This window comes from Amblyomma americanum, chromosome 2 (genome assembly GCF_052857255.1).
Source record: "Amblyomma americanum isolate KBUSLIRL-KWMA chromosome 2, ASM5285725v1, whole genome shotgun sequence".
NCBI lineage: Eukaryota > Metazoa > Arthropoda > Arachnida > Ixodida > Ixodidae > Amblyomma > Amblyomma americanum.
Genome location: NC_135498.1, coordinates 29,555,705 through 29,581,370, shown reverse-complemented (window position 1 = coordinate 29,581,370; position 25,666 = coordinate 29,555,705). Strand labels below are relative to the sequence as shown.

At 49.5% G+C, this 25,666-nt stretch overlaps 1 protein-coding gene across 1 annotated transcript in view; it reads right to left on the bottom strand.

Moving 5' to 3' along the window:
• Positions 1-25,666, bottom strand: part of LOC144120883 (transducin beta-like protein 2) — a 232,415-nt gene that overhangs the window by 62,949 nt on the left and 143,800 nt on the right. Inside the window, exon 4 of the mRNA XM_077653670.1 lies at positions 24,183-24,457. Within this exon, the coding sequence (XP_077509796.1) occupies positions 24,183-24,457 (275 nt within the window). The remainder of the gene's footprint in view (positions 1-24,182; positions 24,458-25,666) is intronic.

Sequence of the window (25,666 nt, the reverse complement as noted above, 5' to 3'; positions counted from 1 at the left end):
GCGTGCTATATACATTTTGCCTCAATCATGCATAAGTGGCCGCCGCTTCCGGGATTCGATCCACTCCCTGTCTCGATCGTTCGCGCAGCCATTCATAGCATTTACTTCGCGAACGTGTATGGCAGGCAGATTAGGGTTGATCATTACACCGAAACTCTTGTGCACAACGCAGCTTTCATCATCACGGCCGGAAATGTTCCGCTCTGGCCCACACGATTCTACCAATAGGAAAACGACAATTTTCACTCGTCCACACACCACTTCTATGAAAACATAAGCTCGGCTACGAAAACCTCTGACAGATGTAACAGTGAATTCACAGCTTCAAACCCACGCACGCCAAAGAGACATCCCCGCCTAGGATGTCTAGTCTGCAACTCACAGGACACTGAGGCTGACATTCACCACTTGTTGTGGGACTGCCCGGCACTGAAGCCAACTAGAATTCGCCACCTGGCAGCAGCGGGTCTCCACCCAGACAACCCGTCCTCATATATTGATTGGACGCAGGGGCCACATCACCGCACCCTCCTCGCCTTCATTAGACCGGCACATCTTTCCTGCTTTATTTAACACCCACCCACTCTTTTCTTTACTTTATTTTCTCTTATCTTCCTAACCCCCTTATGCCCAGAGGCAATAAAGAACGCTATCAAAAAATAAAATCGACGAGTCCCGTGAAATTCGATGAAATCCGAAAAACAGGCGTATCCCCCCCCCCCCCCCCTTAAGCACATGCATGGTAAACTTCGACGCCTGTGCGCCGGACGTCAGTGCTCTCAGTGAGGGCAAGAAGACAGATGCAAGCGCGTAAAGAATCAGCGCTAAAAAAAGAACAAGAAAGGCGACAAGAAGGATAAAGAAAGGACAACGTGTTTGGTGGGGGGTCTGGCTCCGGTCCACACGTTTGCACTGGGGCGTTTGAAGGTTTCTCGACGACCACACGCTGTTGGCAGAAGCAAATTGAGACACACATGTGTGCCTCCCACGCGGACGTCGTCAGAAGAAGCACGCTCGCAATTTCCCCATACTTTCTCCCGCCGATAAACGGAGAAACGATGTCTCAGTGCGCAGACAGCGCAGTGACACCACCGTGCGGTTCCCACGCCAACGTAGTACGTATACACAAACGCAGTCCTTTCAAACACTGCGCGGCCAACGCGGCCCACCGCGACTTATTTCGAAAACGGTAGGTGGGCGTCGAAAAAAGGGAGGAAAATATAGACAAGAATGAATAAAAGCCAGGAAAACCTATCTGAGTCATCACCTGCTATTGGCTAGGCGTGTTCGGCGGTGCAGGGAGAAACAATCGGGCAGCGACTGCTATCCTTGAAACCACCTCTGCATATGTTCTTGTTCCCGGGTTCGAACCCGACCGCGGCGGCTGCGTTTTTATGGAGGCAAAACGCTAAGGCGCCCGTGTGCTGTGCGATGTCAGTGCACGTTAAAGATCCCCAGGTGGTCGAAATTATTCCGGAGCCCTCCACTACGGCACCTCTTCTTCCTTTCTTCTTTCATTCCCTCCTTTATCCCTTCCCTTACGGCGCGGTTCAGGTGTCCTACGATATATGAGACAGATACTGCGCCATTTCCTTTCCCCCAAATCCAATTATTATTATTATTATTATTATTATTATTATTATTATTATTATTATTATTATTATTATTATTATTATTATTATTATTATTATTATATGTTCTTGTTCTTTCTGAAGCGTCCGATTTGTAAGGACAGTGTCACCTCCGACGCACGTGTACCAGCTGTTTCAGGGAAGAGTTTTAAGCAATTTTCAAAAACAGGACTTTTGAGGTAAAAAAAAAGGGCTTTTGCGACATAATACTGCCAGGGTTGGCGGACGCCAGACAACCGGTGAACCATCTTAACTAGTAAGCTGGTTAACATATTTGCAATAGGCTTTCCAACTATTAGAGTTAGGAACGCGGTTGCAATCGGATATTTGTAGCCGGCCTTTAGCAAACGACATATCAGTTTTTAGAATTTAGAAAACGCGATTATCCCCGGCGCTGTGGCTCGACAAAATATGGCAACGTGCTGCCAAAATTTATCCGCTTTCGAAAAGCATGCAGGCAAAGCGACCGATTCAGTGCAGTAACCAGTCGAAATAGCCAAATTTTGCTGGACCACGGCGCCAAGGGTAATCGCGTTTTCGAAATTCCAAAAACTAATATGGCGGTTACTAACGGCAGGCTACAAATATCTATTGCAATAAGGCGCCTAACTTTAATAGTTAAAAAGTTAATTATTGAAAATTAGTTAACCAGCGTGCTAGTTAAGATGCTTCACCAGCTTCCTGGTGTCCGCCAGCACTGGCAATACTGAGCCGCAAAAGCCATATCTTTACCTCAGAAATCCTATTTTTGAAAATTACTTAAAAGTCTTCCCTGAAAAACCTGGCAGGTATACAGTATGCGCTTCGGTGAAATGCGCGCCCGTGCATCAAGCGGCGAATTCTCGATGATGTCCCGTCGCTCTGTATGTCTTTCTTGCCCTTCCTGTCCCCAATCCTCTCCACCCTTCCCCTCTTCAAAGCTGAGCGCTGCACATCCATAGTTCTCCGCCCCAGCAGTGTAACAGCAGCCGTGCATCGCAGCTGGTCGAGCGACAGACAGAAGAGAACGCGATGCTAACCGCGCAAAGACAACACAGGATGAGGTCGTTATCCGCCTCGAAAAGCAGCTGCGCTGCCGTTAGCAGGTGCTCCCCGCAGCCGTCAGAGCAAGAGGAAGAGGGGGGGGGGGGGGGGGGAAGCGGGTCACTAGAGCAAAGCCGTCCGGCAATGCCTAATGCTGCACCTGGCTGTTTTTCTTTTTGTTTTCTCTCTTTTTTTTTTCTATCCAAGTGTCCAGTAGGCGATCTTTTTCCTTTCATTCTGCCCAACGTGTATTACGCGCTCATCTCTCCAGAGAAAGAAAGAAAAAAAAGAGTAAAAAAGAAAGAAAAGGAACAGAAAAGAAAGGAAAAGAGAGAAAGAACAGAGGTGATGCGGAGGCGAGGTACCTTCACGTTCGCGAGTCGCTTTCTTTGCGAGAGCGTGGTGTTGGCTGCCATGTAACGGCAGTAGGGTAGGGCCTAGCAGCAGGGTAGATGCATGAAAAAAAATTACTATACCCCTGCCCCCTCGTGGCGATGACAGTAAATCATGTTAGACTGTGAGAAGTGAGGATACAGTTTATTGGGGGCGCCTCTGAAGGAGACAGGTAAAAAAAAAAAAAGAAGCAGGTGGGCGATGTATGGGTACCCAGGCAATGTTCCCTACGCTGACTTATGCTGATAATCGCTGTCCCAGCGACAAAAGCCGCACCTAGCTACACCCACACCTACATGCGACTTTGAAAAATGGCAGAGCAAAACAAACAAACAAACAAACAAACAAACAAACAAACAAAAAGGCGTGTCTGTGCAGTGGGTGGGGTATTATTCATTTTCTGAGGAATTTGTGTAAGGTGCGGTGCGGTGCGCCGGGTCGTTACAGCCCTTGTTTACTTAGTTCCTTTTTCTCGTTTCTGCGTTTTTTCTTCTTTATTTTCGCCAAACGCGTAGAACTCGCGAAAATCGAGGAGTTTCGGCGTTGCGCCATTTTCTACTCAACAGTATACGTGCCTTGAATGACTAGCCGCTGTATAAACACCTGCGGAATTGTATAGCAACGCCGGGCGAAAATCGCTGAATTACATCACTCAGAGGCATACACAGAGCAACCACCTCGACGACTTGTAGATATTTTCCACCGTCTCTGAAAGAACTGGCCGCACCCGTCACAGGCAAGCCCCGGGTCCACTGACCTCACTTCATAAAGGTAGACATTCAACGCAGACTATATACAAGCCGGCGGCGTTGTAAGCTGCCCGCAGTGTAAACGCCACGCCACGAAAGGCGAACAAAAACGAGAGACTACATTCAATCGTCCACGCCGCGACAGCAGCAGCCGGCAATACCTTGACCCGGAGCCGCACAGGCGTTGCAAGAGTACGCCCCCGGGAACACTCACAAACATACACACACGAAGAACTGGTCCAGCCGTGCGATGGCCGAACCCGCGACAACTAATCCGACCGCACAGTTGGGACGGCAAAACAACCAGAACGCGTTCGGTAGACAGACAGCATAATCGGCACTTCAGGCGCACCTCCGGAATGGACACGTCGCGAGTGAATTCGCGTTCACGTCAGCGTTGGTACAGGGAGTGAATGCCTCTGCAAGTGCTGGCCCTCTGGCAAAAGACTGCGCTCATAGTCGCAGGAACATAACGACATCTTGCCTGCACAGCCCATGCGTCTTCAATCTTGTATCTTGGAAGCCGCACAGAAACCTTTCGTGACTCAGTGCCTGAAGCGGTTGTGGACACCGCGAGCCCGCACACGCAACCGACCAAGTTGCAGAGGTCTTAATTAACTCTCGCGGGCTGTCTAGCTACAGGCAGCCGTGTACACATGGAAACAATTAATGTCTCGTTAAAAGCCGGGGCACCCTTTAACGAGGTATACAGCGGCGACTAGAGAGGGTACGTCATTCGCGGTAGTAAGTGAATTTGCCGCAAGCGATGTTAGGAAACAACTGAGGCTGGCGCATGAAAGTGTAGTTACGCAACAGGTAGACGAACGTCTCCAGAAGTTGCAGCCATTTACGAATGCACGAAACACGCTGCGCCGTCCGCGAGACCCGCAGTGCACTGAACGATGTCCACATTTGTGATTTAGGCAGGCATGTGGGGCACAGGTTGAGGCTAGTGTTTTCGGGATCTAAATTCCCGCGCTTTTACAGCTCAACACGCAATGGCCGGGAGAAAAATAATGTTGGTGCACCTACCACAGGAGCGAACGGGATTGAACGCGACAGAAGCCTGAAAAGAGCGCCACGCGCACGGCACTGCGGAATGAATGAATGAATGAATGAATGAATGAATGAATGAATGAATGAATGAATGAATGAATGAATGAATTTGTTAAAAGTGGATTTATTCAAGGAGCAGATAGCCGGTGTCCAGTTAAGCCTGCAATGACCAGACATTGAAAATGTCGCGAATAAATGGTATACGAACTTCCAGGATTTCGTCAATATAATGATGCCTCTATTGGAAAAAAATGTAAAAACAGAAATTGGAATATTTATTCAGACAAAGATGTTTGCAGCATTGTTAAACTTAGCTAAATTTGACGGTTTCTGAATGTCCAAGCACGATAAAATTGTGCACAAGTGTGCGGGTGCGCGCAAAGTAAATGAAAAGCGAAATTCAGAACTGCTTCAGCACCTGTCGATGCAACAATAAGTTCACAGACATTTCAAGACTCTCGTGCGGTTAAGATAAGCTTTTGCACGGCCTTGCGTTTCAGCAGGCCTCCTGAACGCTTGGCAGCTCACTATTTGGCCTTGCCTCGGTAAACACGTCGTAAAAGAACGTTAGTGCAATTATGATAGCAATTCATGTACTTCGGCGCGCAGAAGTAAATGTTATTTACATTTTTAAGCTCCGCACGACATTTGTTATACGGCGGATACTACAGAGTGAATTCGGTGGCGAGCTTTTGTTTATAAACGCGAAGATATTAATGCGAAAGCGTTATGTGTCCCACCGGCACAAAAGCCGGCGTCCGCCGCGTCTATGGCACGAAATTCATTTGATGTTAGTAACGCCTGTGTACGACGTCACAACAGAGGTAAGGGAACATGTACAGTCAAGATGACGAAACGTAACGTACCATGACTTATGGAAGTCATGACTCACAGACATCCTACAACGTAGCATGACTCAGCACTTTACTAGTAACGCAGTGTAAAGTGTAAGCATAATCAGCCTGACTACGACTGACTGCGGGGCAAACGCCTCTCCCATGTACCTCCAATTAACCTTGTCCTTTGGCAGCTGCGGCCACCGTATCCCCGCTAACTTGTTAATCTCATCTGCCCATCTAACCTTCTGCCGCCCCCTGCTACGCTTTCCTTCTCTTGCAATCCAGTCCGTTACCCTTAACGACCAGCGGTTATCTTGCCTTCACATTACATTCCCTGCCCAAGCCCATTTCTTCCTCTCGATTTCGCCACCGCGGTGGCTCAGTGGTTATGGCGCTCGGCTGCTGACCCGAATGACGCGGGTTCGATCCCGGCCGCGGCGGTCGAATTTCGATGGAGGCGAAATTCTAGAGGCCCGTGTACTGTGCGATGTCAGTGCACGTGCAAGAACCCCAGGTGGTCGAAATTTCCGGAGCCCTCCACTACGGCGTCCCTCATAGCCCGAGTTGCTTTGGGACGTTAAACCCCAATAAACCAAACCAATCCTCTCGATTTCGACCAGGATGTCATTAACCCGCGTTTGTTCCCTCACCCATTCTGCCCGCTTCCGGTCTCTTAACGTTACAGCTATCATTTTTCTTTCCATAGCTCACTGTGCTGTCCTTAACTTGAGCTGAACCCTTTTCACTAGCCTCCACGTTTCTGCCCCGTAGGTGAGTACCGGTAAGATACAGCTGTTATATACTAACCCGTAAAGTGTAGACAGCTTGCAAAAAAAGTATGCATAGTCACGACTCATAAAGACAGTCATGGCTCACAGACATTCTGCAGCGTATCACAAGTAACGTAATGTAAGGTGCGCAGAGTTTCTGTACAAAGTACGCAGTCATGACTCGTAGTCTTTCTGCAACGTAGCACGACTCTGCAGTTCAATGCTCTCGCATTCTCACACATGAGCAGTCTTAACTGTCTCTGCCTAATTTTCTGTCTCGCGACTTGCTCTCGGCGCAGAGGAAAGCGCGAAGTGGCAGCTTCCACACCTCCGCGGTTGGCTCGGGAGTGCGGCGCGATAAAAGCACACGACAGTGGAAGCCGTCGCCGCCTCGAGCCCGCGTAGTCTCCACAGCGACCGGGCCACCAGGCGCAGTCGGCGCGACCTCGCCGGCGTCTTCGGCGGGGCCGATAAAAGTGCCCGAGGAAAGGAACAGACGCCGCCGCGCTATCTGCAGCCGTCAAACGGCTGACAGAGCGAGCGTGCCTTCGCGCGCATTCCAGGGTAATGGGGTACGCGAGGCGAAGGTGAGAAGAAAATACAACAACAAAAAGAAAACACCCAAGTAACCTCCCGTCCACGTTCAGCTGCTGCCACAGACAACGGAGCAGGGACCTGGCTGCGTGTCTTCCGAACAACGTATCGGTTGATTCGAGAAACGCGGGCCCCTGTAAGCGCCCCAGATCCTCGTATATACGCACGCGTACACCTACCTGCACTGGTTGTTCTGTCCCATATATTTGATCCCACTTAATACCGCGCGTTAAAGGGTCCGCTCACAGCGAGACAAGCCACGTACCGCGCCTTTCCTCCGTTCATATATCCTTCTCTCCCTTTGAAAGTCCCAGCAAACACAACTTGCCCGACGAGGCGCCCGTGTGCTGTGCGATGTCAGTGCACGTTAAAGATCCCCAGGTGGTCGAAATTATTCCGGAGCCCTCCACTACGGGACCTCATTCTTCCTTTCTTCTTTCACTCCCTCCTTTATCCCTCCCCTTACGGCGCGGTTCAGGTGTCCAACCATATATGAGACAGATACTGCGCCATTTCCTTTCCCCAAAAACCTATTATTATTATTATTATTATTATTATTATTATTATTATTATTATTATTATTATTATTATTATTATTATTATTATTATTATTATTATTATTATTATTATTATTATTATATCAGTTTTACGTACGTTCCGACAGCTCTTTATCTTTTGCTTTTTTTTACGGGCGCGGCGCGGAACAAAACGCACCGTGAGGTATTCGAAAAAGCGCAGCGTTAACTCACTCTTCGCGTTAATACATAGTGGAAAGTAGGATGATAGAATATCAAAGAACCTACGCTCCAAACAGAAAGGAGTAAAAGGTGTCCTCTAGCGCGCTCCCGTTTTATGAATGGGAGTGCGATAAAGGACCGATTACTTCGTATTTACTCCGATCACTGGCTCCAGTTATGAGTGTCCCTTTCTGCCATGACTAGCGCCATTAGCAACAAAAGAATGTTCAGAAAACGTGCGCACCACTTATATAGACAGCTATCTACAGATGTTCCCCGCTGGACCGAAATATACGCATGTAGTGCCGAGCAATCGATTCGTGGATTCGTTCACCTAAGTCCTCTCCAAATAGTGTCCGGTTCCGAAGCAGAGAAGCGCCACGTCTCGTGTATTGCGTACGGTGTCTCGGCAGACTGAACAGTCCAAAAGTACTGAGCAGCGCTACTAAGGCGACCACCGCTTAGGAGAACGCAGAGAAGCGCTACGCTCACAACTGAGTCCACTCGGATTCTGGCAGCATGAAATGCGCCCTAACGTAAGCACACCACGAACGCGGCAGCGATTGCAATGAGGAAATACGCAGCTCCCCTGCGCTGATTCGCATCTGTATATAGGAACTGATCCAAGAAATTCAACTGCCACGCACACTGCTCGTAAACCGTCGGTGCTGTTTTCGGCGTTAAAAAAGAAATGTTTCCGCGGAAACTTGCGAGAAACCAAGTTTCTGTTCCTGCCAAGAAATATGTTTGCCGTGTCGCCAACTGCAACTGGCCAAATAGCAAGAACTTCTCCTTAGCGTATCCTCCTGAATACGACCTCAACTGCGAGTGTTCGAAAAAAAAAAAAGTTACTTCTCCGACCTCTCGCAGAGAAGAGGACCCTCAGTCCAGGGGAACCCGAGATGGAGGCAGTGATTTCGTACCACGACGTTACCCAATTCTACAAACTTTCTATAAGAATCTGTCTTCCTCCGCGCAAGTAACTCGCCAAACACCGAGAGGTGGCTTGGAGAAGACCTCAAACCCATTCTTCCCCGAACCCGTACATCTACGCCCACTTCTACCCCGACCTCACAGACCCCACCTGCGTTCTCTGCGGTATCACTGCCCCCCCCCCCCCCCCCCCCCCCCTATGGGACTGCGCGGATGATCCTCCTCCGGAAGCTCTTATAGAAGCTCCCTGCCTCACCAGAAGCCTGGGAAGAAGCGCTGAGCAGCTCGGACCCCGCTGTCGAGGCGGGAGCCATCGAGCCGTAGAGGCCGCCGCCAGTTATCAGCTAACGGCCACCTGGCCCTTCTGCTAAGAATCCAGGAACCATTCTTTTCCGAAAATAAACTTTTTCTCTTTCTCTCTCTCTCTCTCTTAGATGGGTGCCAGGCCAGCCTGCACTGCACGAAGTAAGTGGCCACTATCGTAAATACGGGCAGCAGCAGCAACAACAACAACAACAAAAATCTGGAAGCAGCCATGCGGAGGGGAGTAGCTAGAGCCCAATATGCGTTTTCCGCCTATTCCTAGTTGGGGTGGCTTCGAGCTGACGTTTCGCACATTTCAGTATTTAGCAGTGTACACCACGTTTTCTTTTTCGCGCCAAGAAAGGTCAAACTGCACGCTTATTCCACTTCCCGCCAGAAAACGCTATCTCGAATGAAAAGCCGCAACGGCGCGTGTGCGGCGGCGCTGCGACTCAGTGTGTACGTACACGAGTCACGCGACGAGGAAGCATTTCGTCTCCGGAGACGCGCGAAGAAAGAACGCCGTCCATCAAGTTCGGCGCGCGCCAGAAAGGTTCGCATAATCAGCGCCAGCATTCAAATCTCGCCGGTCATCTCTCACCCTGCACATACAGACGACGCAGAACTAATACATGATGCAACACCTCCCGCCAGGCACGCGCACGTACGCGACACAGTGTAGGAGTAGAAGCAGCCGCCGACGTTACACATTGTTCCCAACAAAGCAAGCAAGGAAGGAAAGAAAGACCCGAGAACAAACACATCCACGTCCCTGGCTTACATAGACAAGACCGCGCCGTCGCAAGGATGACTGCGCCGCCCAAAGAAGCCGCCTATGTCAGCCAAAGGGGCAGTAGTATGTATGCACGCACGCGGGACACACAGACGCAATCACACACACACAAGACGTACGTGCGCAAGTGCCGAAACGTCGGCGGGCGGGCGGCAGGGGCGGAGGTCGTCCGTCATTAAGAGCAGCGCGCCATTTCACGCAACAAAGCGCCCAGCACGCCGGCGCCTTGACCCGCGCGCGCAGCACAGCTCCCCTCCCTCCCCCACCCGCATGCAGAGCACGCATGCACGCCTGTACGCGCAGACCGTGGCATGGCTGCAGCTGGGGGACCCTTTTAACACTCCGAAGACCTGCATCTACCCTTGTCCGAGCTCTCTGACATGGTCAGAATGCGACCAAGGAGGACACTGTGTCCGCCGGAGCAGGCAGGCTTGAGGTTGAGGTTGAGGTGTTGAATGCTACAGGTGGGGTTAGCCTTGACTTTGTCTGCCGGCAATTGCTCCACCGCAGCGTCCCTTCGATATTAACAATGCCGCATCTACCCCGCTAAGCGCACAGTCTCTTATAATAGCACACATTCTCTCCCGCAGTCACCATCTATGCACACAATCAATCCACACAGTTCACATCACAGTCCACTCCAGAAGTCACCATCTATGCACATATTCAGTCACATGTAGTAGAACATAGGCCATTGTAGTGCCACACTCCATACACACATTCACGCACAGTATAAAGTAGTCTCTCCGGGAGAAACCATCTACGCACACATTCAATCACAGTAGGCCATAGTCCGTTCCTGCTGTCACCATTTAAAAACAAGATCCGTGTTCTGCAGAAATGCTAAAAGAAGGCGTCAGGCAGGCTTCTCTTTCAGGCAACATGCACTATGCATAGATGAATAAGCACGTACCAGTTCATCACTCTTGGCAAGCTGTAGCAGTGTGCACCACAGAGACTATTTGGGTGTCCGCCCATGCGTTGCGATATAGCTCTATACTTAGGAGAACGTTGAGAGCTCGTAACGATTGTTATGCACTTTTAAGTTTCGCGCACTTCTGTCGTCTCTCATATATAACTTTCGATATTCCGTCGCGCTGTCTCCGTCAGCTCAGCGGAGGACGACAAACTAGAGATATCTCTGCCTGGTTAGTCTCCGTGTCTTTCCTTAGTTTCGCTTTCCCTACGTCACTCACTGCTCCACTGCGGGTAACTAAACAGCAGATTCGCAACCACCTTATAGTTATTCGCTTGACAATAGAGAACAGCTAGTGCGTTTAAGCGATAGGCGAGAAAAGGTGGCCTGGAAGGGTGCCTATGAGAGCTACAAGACATACCGTAAAAAAGAGGAGGACAGCAATGGAACATAATAAGCGACCGTAATAAGGATTGAGTCTTAGAAGGCAACCTTGAAAGCGTGTATCACGACCATGTGACGGTAATAAGGAAGGAAGGCTCCGTTGCACAGACACGTAGTTCATGGTGTGCGCAGTCCACAGTGGCGAACGACTTTTTAAAAAGCAAACATTAACGAGCGTACGATAAAACGGACATGGTTTATTCAAACGACAACAATAAAAAAGAATGTGTGCAGTTGCACTGATTTCTTGTATCCTACCTTCGTGTCCACTTTTTGTGTGTGAGTGTGTTCCAGTAACTGTGTATACCCAATTCGTCCCAAATGTGGCTGCCCATAGCCAGAAGAGGTCCAGTGTGGGAGAGAGGTCGTGGAAAGCAGCGGCTGCGCGAAAATCGTCTTATATCCTACATGCAGCATCAAGACTGCCAAACATGAAGGGCTCGTATTAGGGAGTACGCATACGAAAGACCTCAACAATGCCACTATGCATTTCTACGTTTCGGTGCAGCTTGGATTTTTGTGTACGCCAGTACCAGAGGTCGGCAAGCTCATGAGGTCGACCTCAACCTCAAAATGACCTCAACCTCTCGTAGTGAGGTGAGGTTGAGGTCGGCGACGGCTCGAAATTTTGTGAGTGAGGTCAGCAAATCAGACCTCAACCTCACGCGTGAGTTTGAGGTTGAGTGAGGTCGTCATTCAGTGAGGTCGAAATTTTGAGGTCGAGACTTTTTGCAGTTGCCACGTCTTACTGCGACGAGTGCCGCTTCCGAAGCGGAGTTGCAGCGCATCACCGCAATGTTCATGCAATGACGCTTGGTGTTCGGTTTCCCCTGTTTGGACAACCGGATGCAACAGTTCCCTTTTAGCTTCCGGTGCTGCGCCGTAATATCCGTTCAGTCCGAGCCTACAGGAAGACGCACCCCTCTGGTCTTCCCGGAAGGACTGTTCCTGTCACAGCACGCCACTCTCCCTCACCCTTGCCCCGCTGGCGCAGCCCCCGGCTGCCTGCCGGTCGGCTCAAACTCCCGGGAGCGCGCAAAGCACGTAACTCACGTTGACAAATAAGTTCAGTCCAACAAGCACGCAATAAATTCGTCGCAGCGCTGATGGCCCCAAGCAAGACTGCTTCGTGCTCATGCTCGTTGCCGGCGCTGACGTCATGGCTCTTGCCTTGCAGTCGAATAAAGGGGGTCCTGCTGTACATTGCAGGCTGACTTAACAGAAACTGGAGTAGTCGGCACAGGCGAGAGAATGTGATTCAGGTAGTTCCTAACAAGGACACCTGCTGATTCCATGAAAAGAGAACGAAGCCAAAAAAAAAACCTGTATAACACCGTCGAAGCTTTTGATCGGTGACTTCCTTTTTCGAATCTCACACTAATTATTTATATTCCCGTTCCATAATGCAAGCAGTCAACTTTAGCAACAGGCTTCCTCCTGCTCCGGTAGACGACAGTTCGAACTTGCTTCGATCCATGTTTCTGGAAACGCTGCCTCTGTACTGTGCGGAATTGATGTACTTTTGCGAGCGGAAACGAAAACTATTCCCATCTTTTACAGCCCGTATTTAAGTGCTATACGGCAGGCATGAATGGGTTGGCGAGGCACTAGGTGGTCGAATTCGAGCCTGAATCCTCTCGCCTCATTGTTGACGGCATCGCTTTAGCCCGTAAGAACCGTTAAACCAATGAAACAAATCGCTAGTTGCTAACAAGTCACGGGGTTTTGTTGCCAACTGCGTTTCACGGCCAGCTACGTTGGGAAACGGGGCTGGCTATATACAAGGACGAGTGTGCACAGACATTCTCAGAATGCACGCAATTAGGCGATCTCGTCCTTCGTCGCCATGCGCTGCAACGAGCAGGGGAAAAAAATTAAAAAGAAACTTTACTGTAGTCCGACAGGTGGAGTCTTCTGTTATTATTTTTGTCTCCTTTGGAAGTGCGATATTACGATGCAGGACTGCTTGTGTGAAAAGGAAACCACCTGATCCTGGGACACACACTCGCGTAGCGAGGAACATGGGGAAAAATATAGAAAAACAAAATGCAAGGGCACGCCTATAAAAAAAAAGGGGGAAGAAGAGGTAGACAAGGCAAGGCACGCTAAATGTTGCGCCGTTCGAAATCACCGAAACAATTCATCGTAGAGCGCGGCTGCAGGTGACAGGATGCTCACCACGTAGGCGCACATGTGCGGTCGCAATTAAGGCGGGGTTTTTGTGTTCGGCTCTTTTTCCCGTGCGCGTTGCGCGCGCAATTAGCCGGCGCCAGAATTTCCGCTCTCGGCAGCACCCCTGCACGAAGCATCGTGAAGAGCGCAGACCCTGTTGTTGCGGGTGCTTAATTTGCGCGCCAGATATCAGAGATCATCGCGGCTTGTAAGCCAAGAAGCAATACGTGCCTACAAATACCAACGAAATGACAATAAACTGTACGTAAATGTATGCAACAAATCAACAGTAAACTGCACTGTAAAGAACCGCTGCGTATACCGTAGTGTGTTGTGTATACCCCATTTTACCTCCATTTCTGCGATGCATGATCGGCAACGGGGATACACAGGGGAAATAAATGAACAAACACGTCTCTTCAAAGAGCTGCCGTGAGCATTCTGAAAGAAACATCGACAAACATGTATATGCTTAAAAAAAAAAAGAAGAAAAGAAGTCGTTCATATCGGTGACGTTGCGGTGGAAGCTGTCGGTCTGAAGGTCACGGGCACGGTGCAGATTCGGGATTTACACCGGAGCCGTATACCTCGGCTGCGAGTTTCCTTCATATCGGCACACTTTTTTAGCTGCCGTGCACTGTAAAATGACCAGAAGGCCAAAGTCAGAAACGCCCCGAAAACGATACCCGTGTACTGAGAGTTCGGTGGACGGTAAGGAACCCCCTGAGTAGCCGAAGTCAACTTAGCGGTCGATCATAGTCCACGATAGTAATGTTATTTCGGCGCCACGGCTTTGCATCGCAGTATACAAACTAATTGATACATCAGTTCGATGATGCCACCAGCTCGAACCGTTCGACGCCGCCGCAGTCCAGGGCGTGCGAAGCCCCCACGCTGTTGGAGGCTTCGACACCGTCGCGCTCTATCGCCAGAGAGAACGAAGACCGTCGCTCTCGTTCAAGGACGTCGGCTGCGACGGTGGCTTATTTCCCTCCGAACCGCTTCCTCACCTCTCCGGCTCGCGACCCTCTCAGATGAAGGGGAAACGCTTCGACGCTTCCGTCCGTCCGTCCGTGCGTCCTTCCTTCCTTCCTTCCTTCCTTCCTTCCTTCCTTCCTTCCTTCCTTCCTTCCTTCCTTCCTTCCTTCATTTTCGCTCTCTCACACGCAGACACCATTTATGCTTCACACCTATGTCCTAAATTCTCAACAAAAATACAAATACGCCTTGGCGGGAGTAAAAAAGGAGTAAACTATCATCTAGAGAACTCCCTTTTATAAAAGAGAGTGAGCTAGAGGACAGCTTACTCCGTTTTACTCCTTTCTGTTTAGAGTGTAAGTCCCGTTTACCGTTGCAGCAAAGTGTAGAGGAATCTGTGAAGCCCTCGTAATTGACGCAATGCACAACCTTTGTCCGTAAAGTTCTGAGACTGAGTCTATAAAAAAAATTGGAGGACGCGGATGGGGAGTACACTAATGCTGCGCTTGGCGAGAAATTTTGTCACGCTGAGAGCAGTGTGCGGCTTTGCGTTATCGTGGACAAGGCTCCATTGTCCAGATGACCATAAGTCAGGGCGACGGCGTCGCAGTGCATCACGCATGTGTTGGAGCACGCGGATATAAAGCTCCTGATTCACCGCCTGCCCTTGTGGGACGAACTCGTGGCGTATGACACCTCTGGCATCGAAAAAAAAAACTATCAGCATACTCTTTGTTTTGGTCTTCTGTCGCCGCACCTTTCTCGACGCCGGAGAGCTTGTGGGCCGCCATTCGGCGCTCTGCCTCTTTGTTTGTGATCGTATTGAAAACACCATGTTTCGTCTGCAGCAGTGATGCTGTCGACGAATGCAGCATCCTTCTCTTCCTCGGAGAGCAAATCAGCGCTCACTGACGCCCTCGTGTCCTTCTGGTCCTGTGTGAGGGAGTGCGGCAAAATTCTGGCAGTCAGCTTTCATTTCCCCAAGTTCTCACGCCAAATTTGGTGGCATGTTGTCTTACTAATGTCGAGAGCATCTGATAGCATGCGGACTGTAATGGTGCGGTCTTGCTGTACGGTTTCCCAGATACGAGCCACGTTGTTTTCATTCCGTGAGGTTGAAGGGCGCCCCTGCCTTGCGTCGTCCTCCACCAACGTTCTCCCCGAAACGAACCTCTTGTGTCACTCGAAAACTCGCGCCCGCGATAATGCCTCGTTGCCGCAAGCATCCCGAAGGAGCTCATACGTCTGTGTGGCTGTGTTGCCAAACTTCACACAGAATTTTATGTTTACACGCTGTTCGAGGTGGACGTCCATCTCTCCACATTCACTCACAGTAGAATGCGCTGACTAGTGACAACGTATTTTTCTACATGTAGTGCCATCTAGCGGCTGCCACAGCAATTAACATAAATACTTCAGGTTAGACCGAAAAAATGGCGCTACACATACGCACCAACATTTGTTTTGGGGAATCAGTTCTAGAGAAGAAAATAAATCAGTCTCGAAACTTTACGGACAAAGGTTGTACGAACGTCCACTGCCAGATCTGCCATTAAACTACGTTGTGAGGCTCTTCCAGCCTACCTCAAGCTCCTGGACTCTTCAGGGGCGAGAAAGATTGTTCCCCATACACCACTGGATATTCGTAGCGCTGGCAGTGCAAAAGGGACCACACTACATGACACAGAAACAAAGAGTGTAGCGGCTGGCATTTATTTTGCCGAAGGGTGCAGTAAAAACGTGTGCACTATTGCGCTGTATTAGATGAAGATGCACTGCGTAACGATGAACAAATCTCGTCAACTTAGCTCAGCTTACCACTGTTATCTTCCCAAACTACGGGCATAATCGTCATCATCATTATCGTCGTCGACGTCAGCCTGACTACACCCAGTTCAGGGCAAGGTCCTCTCCAGTGTATCTCCAATTAACCCTGTCCTTTACCAGCTGCAGCCACCGTATCCCCGCGAACTTCTTTATCTCATCCGTCCGCCTAACTTTCTGCCGCCCCCTGCAATAACGGCTCTTAAAAAGGACTCGGAACCGAGTGTACGCGCGGCGATGCCTGCAACTTACAAGGACATCAAGCCGTAGCCGTTCGCAACATGGAGCCGCAAGAGCAGGGGTTCCCCGATAAGCTCTAATAACCCGCGCTGTCACAACACAACCCAGTATGTGACTGACAGCGCACAGAAAGCACTGACTTGTTTTAGACTGGGGGAAAAAAAAAACCTAATTGCGAACACTGTCGCACGGCAAGTCCTTCAACAGCGACGGCCCAGCTTCAGCCGCGTTTTGCTTCGGCGTCTCTTGCTGAGAAACAAGCAAAAAGGATAACTGCGGCAGCGGTGAGTTGAGGAGACGCCATGACATTTTAATGACCTGTCCGTTTTTGACACTTGGAGCAACGCAGTGCTTCCGCGACGTTTCTCTACAAATCCCCGATTAACAGTCATGGGGTGGCACTGCGCAAACACGAGCTTGCGTTCCTGTGGGACTCAAAACACTTTCTTTTCAACTGCCGTACGTTCCCGCGGGTCGAGCGGGACACAAGGGGGTTCCAAAGTGGTTCGCAGTGAAAGAGGAGTCTCTCTTCATCCTTCACAGAGGGCAACGCGGTGCCTTGTTGCACAAGACACCCTGTAAAGAGTAGCTTCGCAGCTTCACCGCGTACTTGAAGTAGGAGCACCTCAAGGACCCGGACGAGAAAAAAAAAAAGACACACAAAATCCGTTTTTACTTCGCTTAAATATGAATCAACCCCGGAGCCAGCTACTGATCCGGAGTTCCCGGGTTCGAACCCGACCGCGGCGGATGCGTTTTTATGGAGGCAAAACGCTAAGGCGCCAGTGTGCTGTGCGATGTCGGTGCACGTTAAAGATCCCCAGGTGGTCGAAATTAATCCGGTGCCCTCCACTACGGCATCTTTCTTCTTTCACTCCCTCCTTTATCCCTTCCCTTACGGCGCGGTTCAGGTGTCCAAAGATATATGAGACAGATACTGCGCAATTTCCTTTCCTCAAAAACCAATTATTATTATTATTATTATTACTATTATTATTATTAACCCCGGAACCAACCATAGTGTTCTTGATATAGTGTACCTTTCACAGCAGACAAGCGAAAAAAGTAAACTAAAACAGTTTCGTTCTCCTTGGTTGCGGGAAAGAAAGTGCCGTAGACACAGCTTCACCGAGCCCCTAGACCCCACCGTCGTCCAGCAACCCCAACCCATGAGAAGTACGCATTCTAGTCCACCCATGGGTCCTACGAGCCCATGAACCCGTAAGGCTCGTGGCTACATGCTCGCGATACTATGAGCCGGTGAGGCCCGTGGGTTGATTGAGACTTGTGGGTCCATGAGGCGCATGGACCATAGACACCATCAATGAGGTTCGTAGGCCAATGAGCCCCATGAGCATATGATCATCATGATAGGACCATGCGAGTCGCAGATCCTCACAGAACCATGAGTCTCATGAGCCAATGATGCTCATGGGTCTATGAGGGCCTGCGACTCAGGTGACCCTACCATACGCCCACCGGAAGTCCGTCCCTTTATAAAAATTAATCAGAAAGTTTGTAAACTGTCTGTGAACTGTTCATGGGCTGTCTAGAAGAAATGTCTGCTAAAAGATGGCTGCGTCGCATAACACGTCGTTTTGGCGTGGTATATATCACCGCACTATACGCGCGCCCCCTTAAAATAAGGCTTAGCGAGAAGCACGCCGCGACGGGCGCCTCCAATGCAACGTGGCCTTGTACCAAGCCGCGGCGGCGTCTGAGTTGCCTCACGCCCGCGGTTCCGCGGGGCCTTTTGGAAATGAAGAAGATAGAGCGGCACAGTGCCGCGTTGCGTAAGGTATAATATATCCCCGAACAGATGCGGCCGCAACCGAGACAGATAGAGCGATGAGAGCGAAAGAGGGGAGGCAGGCTTGCAAAGCACTGCCGGCCCGGACTGGCGCCAGAGGTCCTAGCCATGCCATGTTGCTAACTCTTCTGCCGAAGTGCAAGTCAAACAAAAAACAGGGAAGGAGAAAGAGAAGCCAGCTATATATTCTCCCTAATCAGTGCATTCCGTCTCGATTTCCCTTCGGGGTAGCAGCGCGACGGCTGCTGCCGCATACGCCCTAAACGCTGTAGTCGGCCGTTTCGACATCAACGCATCGCCGCAGCTTCCACACGTTGCCTCCCGGCAATGCGCACGCGCAAACACACAAACATGTATACGTACGCCCGCGCGCATTTTATTTTTGTTTACTTAATTTCCTTATACGTACTGTCGGCGCATGCCAAGAGAGGAACCGCATAATATGTACTCTCAGAACACAAACGCACGCACAAGCGTGCGTACATGCATACACGGCACAAAGTCAACTTGCTTTATATTGTCCTGAGTATACTGCCATGAGTACGCGGTTTATATACCGGAAATTGTTTGGCAATTATTAATATCCCCAAAACACGCTATCAATCTTCATTCCCTTGACCTTACATACGTCCACACTCTGCGACCGCGAAGAAAAGAAGGCGCTTTCTAAACGCAGTGTATCGCACGGTGCCATGGGCAGCGCGCCAATTCCGCTCGCGTTGTAGTATAAGCTCGCTCTTTCACGCCAAAAAACCGGTCATCGTGCTTTGTCATAGCAACGCAGCCCAGTCTCTTGTTCCTTTACCGACAAGCAAGGCCTCTTCACTGTAACGCGCCGAGTACAGAATTCGCCGCGCGTAACTTAATGGGAACATGCTGGCGTAATCGTGGCCGAAATGACCTTTTTTTTTTAGCCGAAGTATTGATATGGACTTAGCGTCTCCCGTCCTGTGCACCTTGGCGGTACGGAGCGACCTGGCTAAACGAATCGCCTCAGTTGCAGAGCGTCCCGGAGGGTATTTAAAAAAAGTGGTAGGGTTTTAACGTAGTTAAACCAAGTAGACTTGCGAAAGCAAGTGTTAGGCCTGGGTGGCTCATGGTTTTGCTTCGCTGGGTCGTCGGCACGTCTGGCGACGATATTATGACTCAGGTTAAGCTCTGATCGAAGTTAAGCTGATCTGATGTGTTCGCGCCGCAGACGGAAGTTGATGAAGACGACAGTGTGCAATGCACAGCGCGAGAGTGTGTTGCAGTTTAACACGAGACGCGATCGTCTGCGGCGATAGCATAGCGCTCTCGTGCAGTGACCAGCGAAACTGATTTGTACGCGCCGCCGCGGATTCGAAACCCAGTCGCGTCAATATTTTATTTTTACAGGCTGGCCGGGGTCACCCTCAAGGTCAAGTTTAACGCAGAAGTTATGGGAGCACTTTGCCAACCTAAAGTGCGCCCTTTGGCCGTGCCGACTGCGATTCTAGCTACGCACACACTAAACAAATTCTCACCCTTAAGGGTGGAAATCAGCTGTCCTCTGACGAAGACCCTTTTGGGTGTTAAAAAGGGTGCAGAGATCAGCACCATTAAGAAAGGGTGCACAGCATGAAAGTTTAGAGGGCGCGCATCAGTCGAAGGATTTTGCTTCATGGGTGGATCAATGTGGAGCACCCTTCCAACATGCATTCGTAGAGGTGTTAATTATGGAAAAATAGTACCCTTTAGTGAGGGTGCAACAATTACATCCTCTAAAGTATTATTAAGTGCACCCTTCTTTAAGGGTGCTCATCTCTGCACCCTTTTTTAGCACCGAACAATTGGAAAAAGGTGTTCGTCTGGGGACAGCTGATTTACACCCTTAAGGGTGAGAAATTTTTTAGTGTGCAGGTTCCCATACCAGCGGCACTCCCAAAGGCCACACTTTCGACACAGACGACGTTGTTGGCGCTTGCAGTCTGCTTCTCTGGTGGTGGCGCGCGTGCCGTTGCCATGACGACCTCGGTTGTGACGTCACCATCTCCCGTCGCTATATCGACGTCCGCGCTATATCGACGCATTTGGTTGTTTTCTTTGTTTTTTCGCTATAATTGGCTATAATTAATTAACTAATCATTCTAAATTCATCAAACTTGGCGCGGGGGTTACATTTTGTTTCCTCTATCTGATGCTACAATGCGTTTTCTGCTAACCTCATTAGTTGCCGCGTTATTCGTGGAGGACAGCGTTACAACGGACGCGCGAGTATGAGCCATTAAAGGCTTTCGCCTCAAAATTCTTGGCTGGAACAGTGTTAAGTAAGGTCACCCTCAAGGTCAAGTTTCACACAAGGTTTTTGGTTGCTATCGCACTAATATATATATATATATATATATATATATATATATATATATATATATATATATATATATATATATATATATATATATATATATATATATATATATATATATATCCTGCAGCATGAACATATCGTATAGCATCGGGCATTTTTCGAGCCGCTTCGTCTAACCCCGGAAACAACCTAACGGCGACTCTCAGCTTCCCCTAAACGAGAAAGCTGTGCGGCCTGCGTTTAGTGCAGCTTATTCGTGCGGTTTGTCGAAACTGATCATTCCGCAAGGTGTGAAACTCGGTGAGCACACAGAATGCGCGCTAAAAAAATCATATTTTAAACAGCTTTTTATGAAATAGCCTGACTCATGAATATCTGAGTTCGCCATTTCATGTGCTTTTTTAGACTCTTTTTTTAGTATATCAATGTGCGCGAAATGAAAATGTACATTACAATTCGGAATTACTTAGTCGTGTGTGTGCTGAATCGCGTTGTAAAGACATCTTTTTTTTTTCTATTTCTTAGAGTCCCTATTTCAGCTTTTGAAAAAATTTGCGGAGCAAAACGCTAAGGCGCTCGTGTGTTGTGCGATGTCAGTGCACGCTCAAGATCCCCAGGTAGTCGAAATTATTCCGGAGCCCTCCACTACGGCACCTCTTTCTTCCTTTCTTCTTTCACTCCACCCGCCGCGGTGGCTCAGTGGTTAGGGCGCTCGATTACTGATCCGGAGTTCCCGGGTTCGAACCCGACCGCGGCGGCTGCGTTTTTATGGAGGAAAAACGCTAAGGCGCCCGTGTGCTGTGCGATGTCAGTGCACGTTAAAGATCCCCAGGTGGTCGAAATTATTCCGGAGCCCTCCACTACGGCATGCACCTCTTCTTTATTTCTTCTTTCACTCCCTCCTTTATCCCTTCCCTTACGGCGCGGTTCAGGTGTCCAACGATATATGAGACAGATACTGCGCCATTTCCTTTCCCACAAAACCAATTATTATCATTATTATTATTATTATTATTATTATTCTTTCACTCCCTCCTTTATCTCGTCCCTTACGGCGCGGTTCAGGTGTCCGCCGATATGTGGGACAGATATTGCGCCACTTACTTTCCCCCAAAACCAATTATTATTACTATTAAATAATTTGCGGAAATATATTCTCTTTTTCTATGCTTAAGAAGCCGCCTGATGCAATATAGCGCTTTGTAAACCACGCCGCTACTATAGCCATTAGCTGCGGAAGGGCCTTAAAGTGTTTGTGTAAGTTTTATTTGTATAGTGACGAAGGTTACGTGAAACCGAATGAGTGTAGCTTTTCTATAGTTGTTTTAGTTTCCATTGTAAGCGAAACAAAAATTTGAGCTGACCCGCATCAAAAATAAATATAATTTATGGGCAGTGTTCGAGTTTCCCGCGGACCTCACTTTTCTGTCAGGATTAGGCTAGCGGACATGCACCCGAGGGGGCACACTAGCATGCCGTCACCGCTACTACTGAGCCCCGAGAGACCTGCTTAAAAAAAATCAACACCCGTTTAGTCCTATCCTTCAGCCTAGCAAGACTGACGGTCACCTTTATGGCAGCGTCAATGCGTCCAGGACAGCAGTGCTTGTACACGTCGACCGGAAAGGGGACAGACACACCCCAAGAATGCGACCATTTGCAGTAACGCGCAAGCTTCCGGTCCGCCTTTAGAAAACCGCAACAAAACGTTATCATACTCTGCAGGGCTAAGTATACATATGTGCTCTGTAGACTCGTCTGTCTGTGCACAGACCCTAGCAGAAACAGAAGAAAAAAAAGCGGCTAGTGAACGACTACATGCTTTCAGACGCATTTTGAAGCACAGAAATGGGGAATGCCTGCGGGCGCCTCTCATGAGAACCAATATGCCGTGCGAGAGCGCTTGGGGTCAATCGTAATAACGTTACGTGCGAACCGAGAATACGCAAGAAGCGAGAACGCGCAGACGGCGTTCAGCTGCACGCACTACCGTTAGCTTTCAGTCACGATTGTGCGCAAGAAGCGTGAAGAAGTTGTGCCCTATACTTTCAGCCGCGACCCTATGATGAGCCGGCGTCCGCCGACGCGTTTAGTAACTGAAGTTATACCCAAGGGGAGAATGTAATAAAGTGGTAGGAACTCAATGCGCACTTAGCTTGACGACTGATCAGCGAATAGCATGTGCGAATATTTTGAACGACTCAGTGCGCCTTTGCTCTACCTGTGGCTTTGAGGGGGAAATACTGTAACGGCGGACGGTTACCGTTGCTGACGCACGTGTTTAGAATAAAGAAGCACATAAAAATCGCCGCGTAATTCCGCGCTACGCAATGTCCCCCCCACACATTTTATATATATATATATATATATATGTATATATATATATATATATATATATATATATATATATATATATATATATATATATATATATATATATATATATAAAATAAAAATCGCCGTGTAATTCCGCGCTACGCAATGTCCCCCCCCCACACATTTTATATATATATATATATATATATATATATATATATATATATATATATATATATATATATATATATATATATTAGAAAAATGTTATACAGCACTTTTGATGTTGGGTTATCTGACCATGCGCGTACTTCGCTGAAGCATACTCGCAAATAGTAACTAAATAATTACCTAATATATTGTATAATTAATGCTCCAATTAGTGACCTGGTCCCGTTCGTTCGGTACTGAATACAAGCCACGCCTTGTACATATGGCCCTTCGGCTAAAAAGCGGCTGGCGGCTTAGCATTGCTAAGCTAAGCACGAAATATTGTGCGAAAGCACCGTTTTTTGCAGGCGGACACCAACGTCACTTACCTCAAAGCGCGATTGAGGTGTCCACTGACCCAGGGAGCCAGTTACGCGCCTTTCCTTTCCTCAAAATCAACGGGGTCTAAACCATCCGCTGGTTTTGAGAAAACGAAAGGCACATAACTGGCTCAGTTAGTAGGTTGGCGTCACCGCGCACCCACAGCGCGACTGAGGTGTCCACTGACCCAGTGAGCCAGTTACACTTGCTACTCGGGGGTAGGCAGACAGGTAAAGTTTAATGATTAAAATCAAGGGAATGTTTCTTGAGGCTTGTGGTGGGGTCTTCATTCCAGGGCTCCACTGGCTTGAGCTGCCTTGCGGACCTGTTTTATGAGGGCTCTTTGGTCCTCGATACGATCGCTGGTCATCATCGCCTCTCACCGCTCAAATGACGTGTACTGTGTCTGTAAGTGGTTCGGTTTCGTCCCGCATCACCACGAAATGTAGAAGAGTGTTGGGCGGACCTGGCACCATGGGCATGTGCCAGGGTATAGTTTTGGGTGCAAGAGGTGAAGTTTGTGGAGATGACGGTTATTGGGGAAAGGAAATGGCGCAGTATTCACGTCTCGGTGGACACCTGAACCGCGCCGTAAGGGAAGGGATAAAGGAGAAAGTGAAAGAAGACAGGAAGGAAGTGGTGGCGTAGTGGAGGGAGATGAGGGAAAGTATTCGTTTGGATCTGACGCTAAGGAGATAGCGCCCTGGGTGTGTAATTTTGTGTGCGGAGGAGGCTTCACGCACGCAGAGACACACGCCGCGGAAACCCGGAGAGTGCGCGGCTCACAGAAGTGATGACGCTCACCCTTGAGGCTCCAGACGCAGAGCGTGGTGTCCATGGAGATGCTCATGATGAAGTTTCCGTTGCAGGCGATGCCCACGTTGAGCAGCTCGGAGGAGCGGTGCGCGTCGCGGAACTGGAGCAGGGGCTCGGCGCTTCCGGGGGAGCCGTCCTCGCGTCGCTTGACGCGGTACACGTGCACGCGGTTCTCCAGCGCCGTGCACAGCACCAGGGCGCGGTTGTCGGGGCTCCACTTGGCCCGCTTGGCGTGGTCCAGCTCCACATTCAGCCGCACAGACCTATGCGCAGTAAAGAGGAGAGAGAAGAGGCGAGGTACATATGAGCCACTGGAGGGGCCATACACCATACTATAAACGATTAAAACTAGCGTCCCAATTGCAGAACGGCGAACGACGAGGGAGAATACAGCCGTTACAAAGATCTGTCCACATAATGTGCAGATGTCTGCTGGAATTTTTGTAACGTGGCCAAGTATACGTATGTGTGCGCAAAAACCCACATCTGCCTGCTTTATTCTCGCTTCGTAGCCATGCCAACCCCTCCCCAACATCTTTGAAATACAAATTGTTTTATTTTGTAGCGATAGCTACATTACGGTAGCATTACGAGCCTTGAGAGTGGCGGCGCGCACCCTGTGGCGGCGCGTAACCATGAGGCTGCGCCGCCACGCTGCCACGTGGTGTGGAGCATCTGCCGGCGGCGCGGAGCCATGGCAGATCACGTGGCTCGTCACGTGGTTGGTCACGTGACTAACTCTGCCGTGGGCAAGGAGGAAAGCGCCCGCTTCCCTACGTCTCCACGGTGCGCCTCGCCGGCCAGGGAAGGGTACGGCACTGCGAAACTCCCACAAGTTCCACTCGGCCAGCTGTAGCTATCGCCTCACTCCAGGTTTAACCAGAGCTAAACCATCGCCAATTTTTGTGGTTAATCCTCAATGCTTTCGGAACATTTCTTGTAGGCAGAGGTTAGCGATATCCTTGCTCATGCATCACGCAGATTCAGCTTACTTTCTTTGGACTTCATTCAAAATAAGAACCTAGGCTCATGATACCCCTGCCTACTACTGAGAGATGATGCAACGCCGATACGTGTACTCTATTGCCCCGCCGCGGTGGCTCAGTGGTTAGGCGCTCGACTACGGATCCGGAGCTCCCGAGCTCGAACCCGACCGCGGCGGCTGCGTTTTTTATGCAGGAAAAACGCTAAGGCGCCCGTGTGCTGTGCGATGTCAGTGCACGTTAAAGATCCCCAGGTGGTCGAAATTATTCGGGAGCCCTCCACTACGGCACCTCTTCTTCCTTTCTTCTTTAACTCCCTCCCTTATCCCTTCCCTTTCGGCGCGGTTCAGGTGTCCAACGATATATGAGACAGATACTGCGCCATTTCCTTTCCCCAAAAAACCAATTATTATTATTATTATTATACCCTGAAACCCATGACAGGGAACGCAAGGTACAGGTCGAGAAAAAAAAAACATACAATGAAAA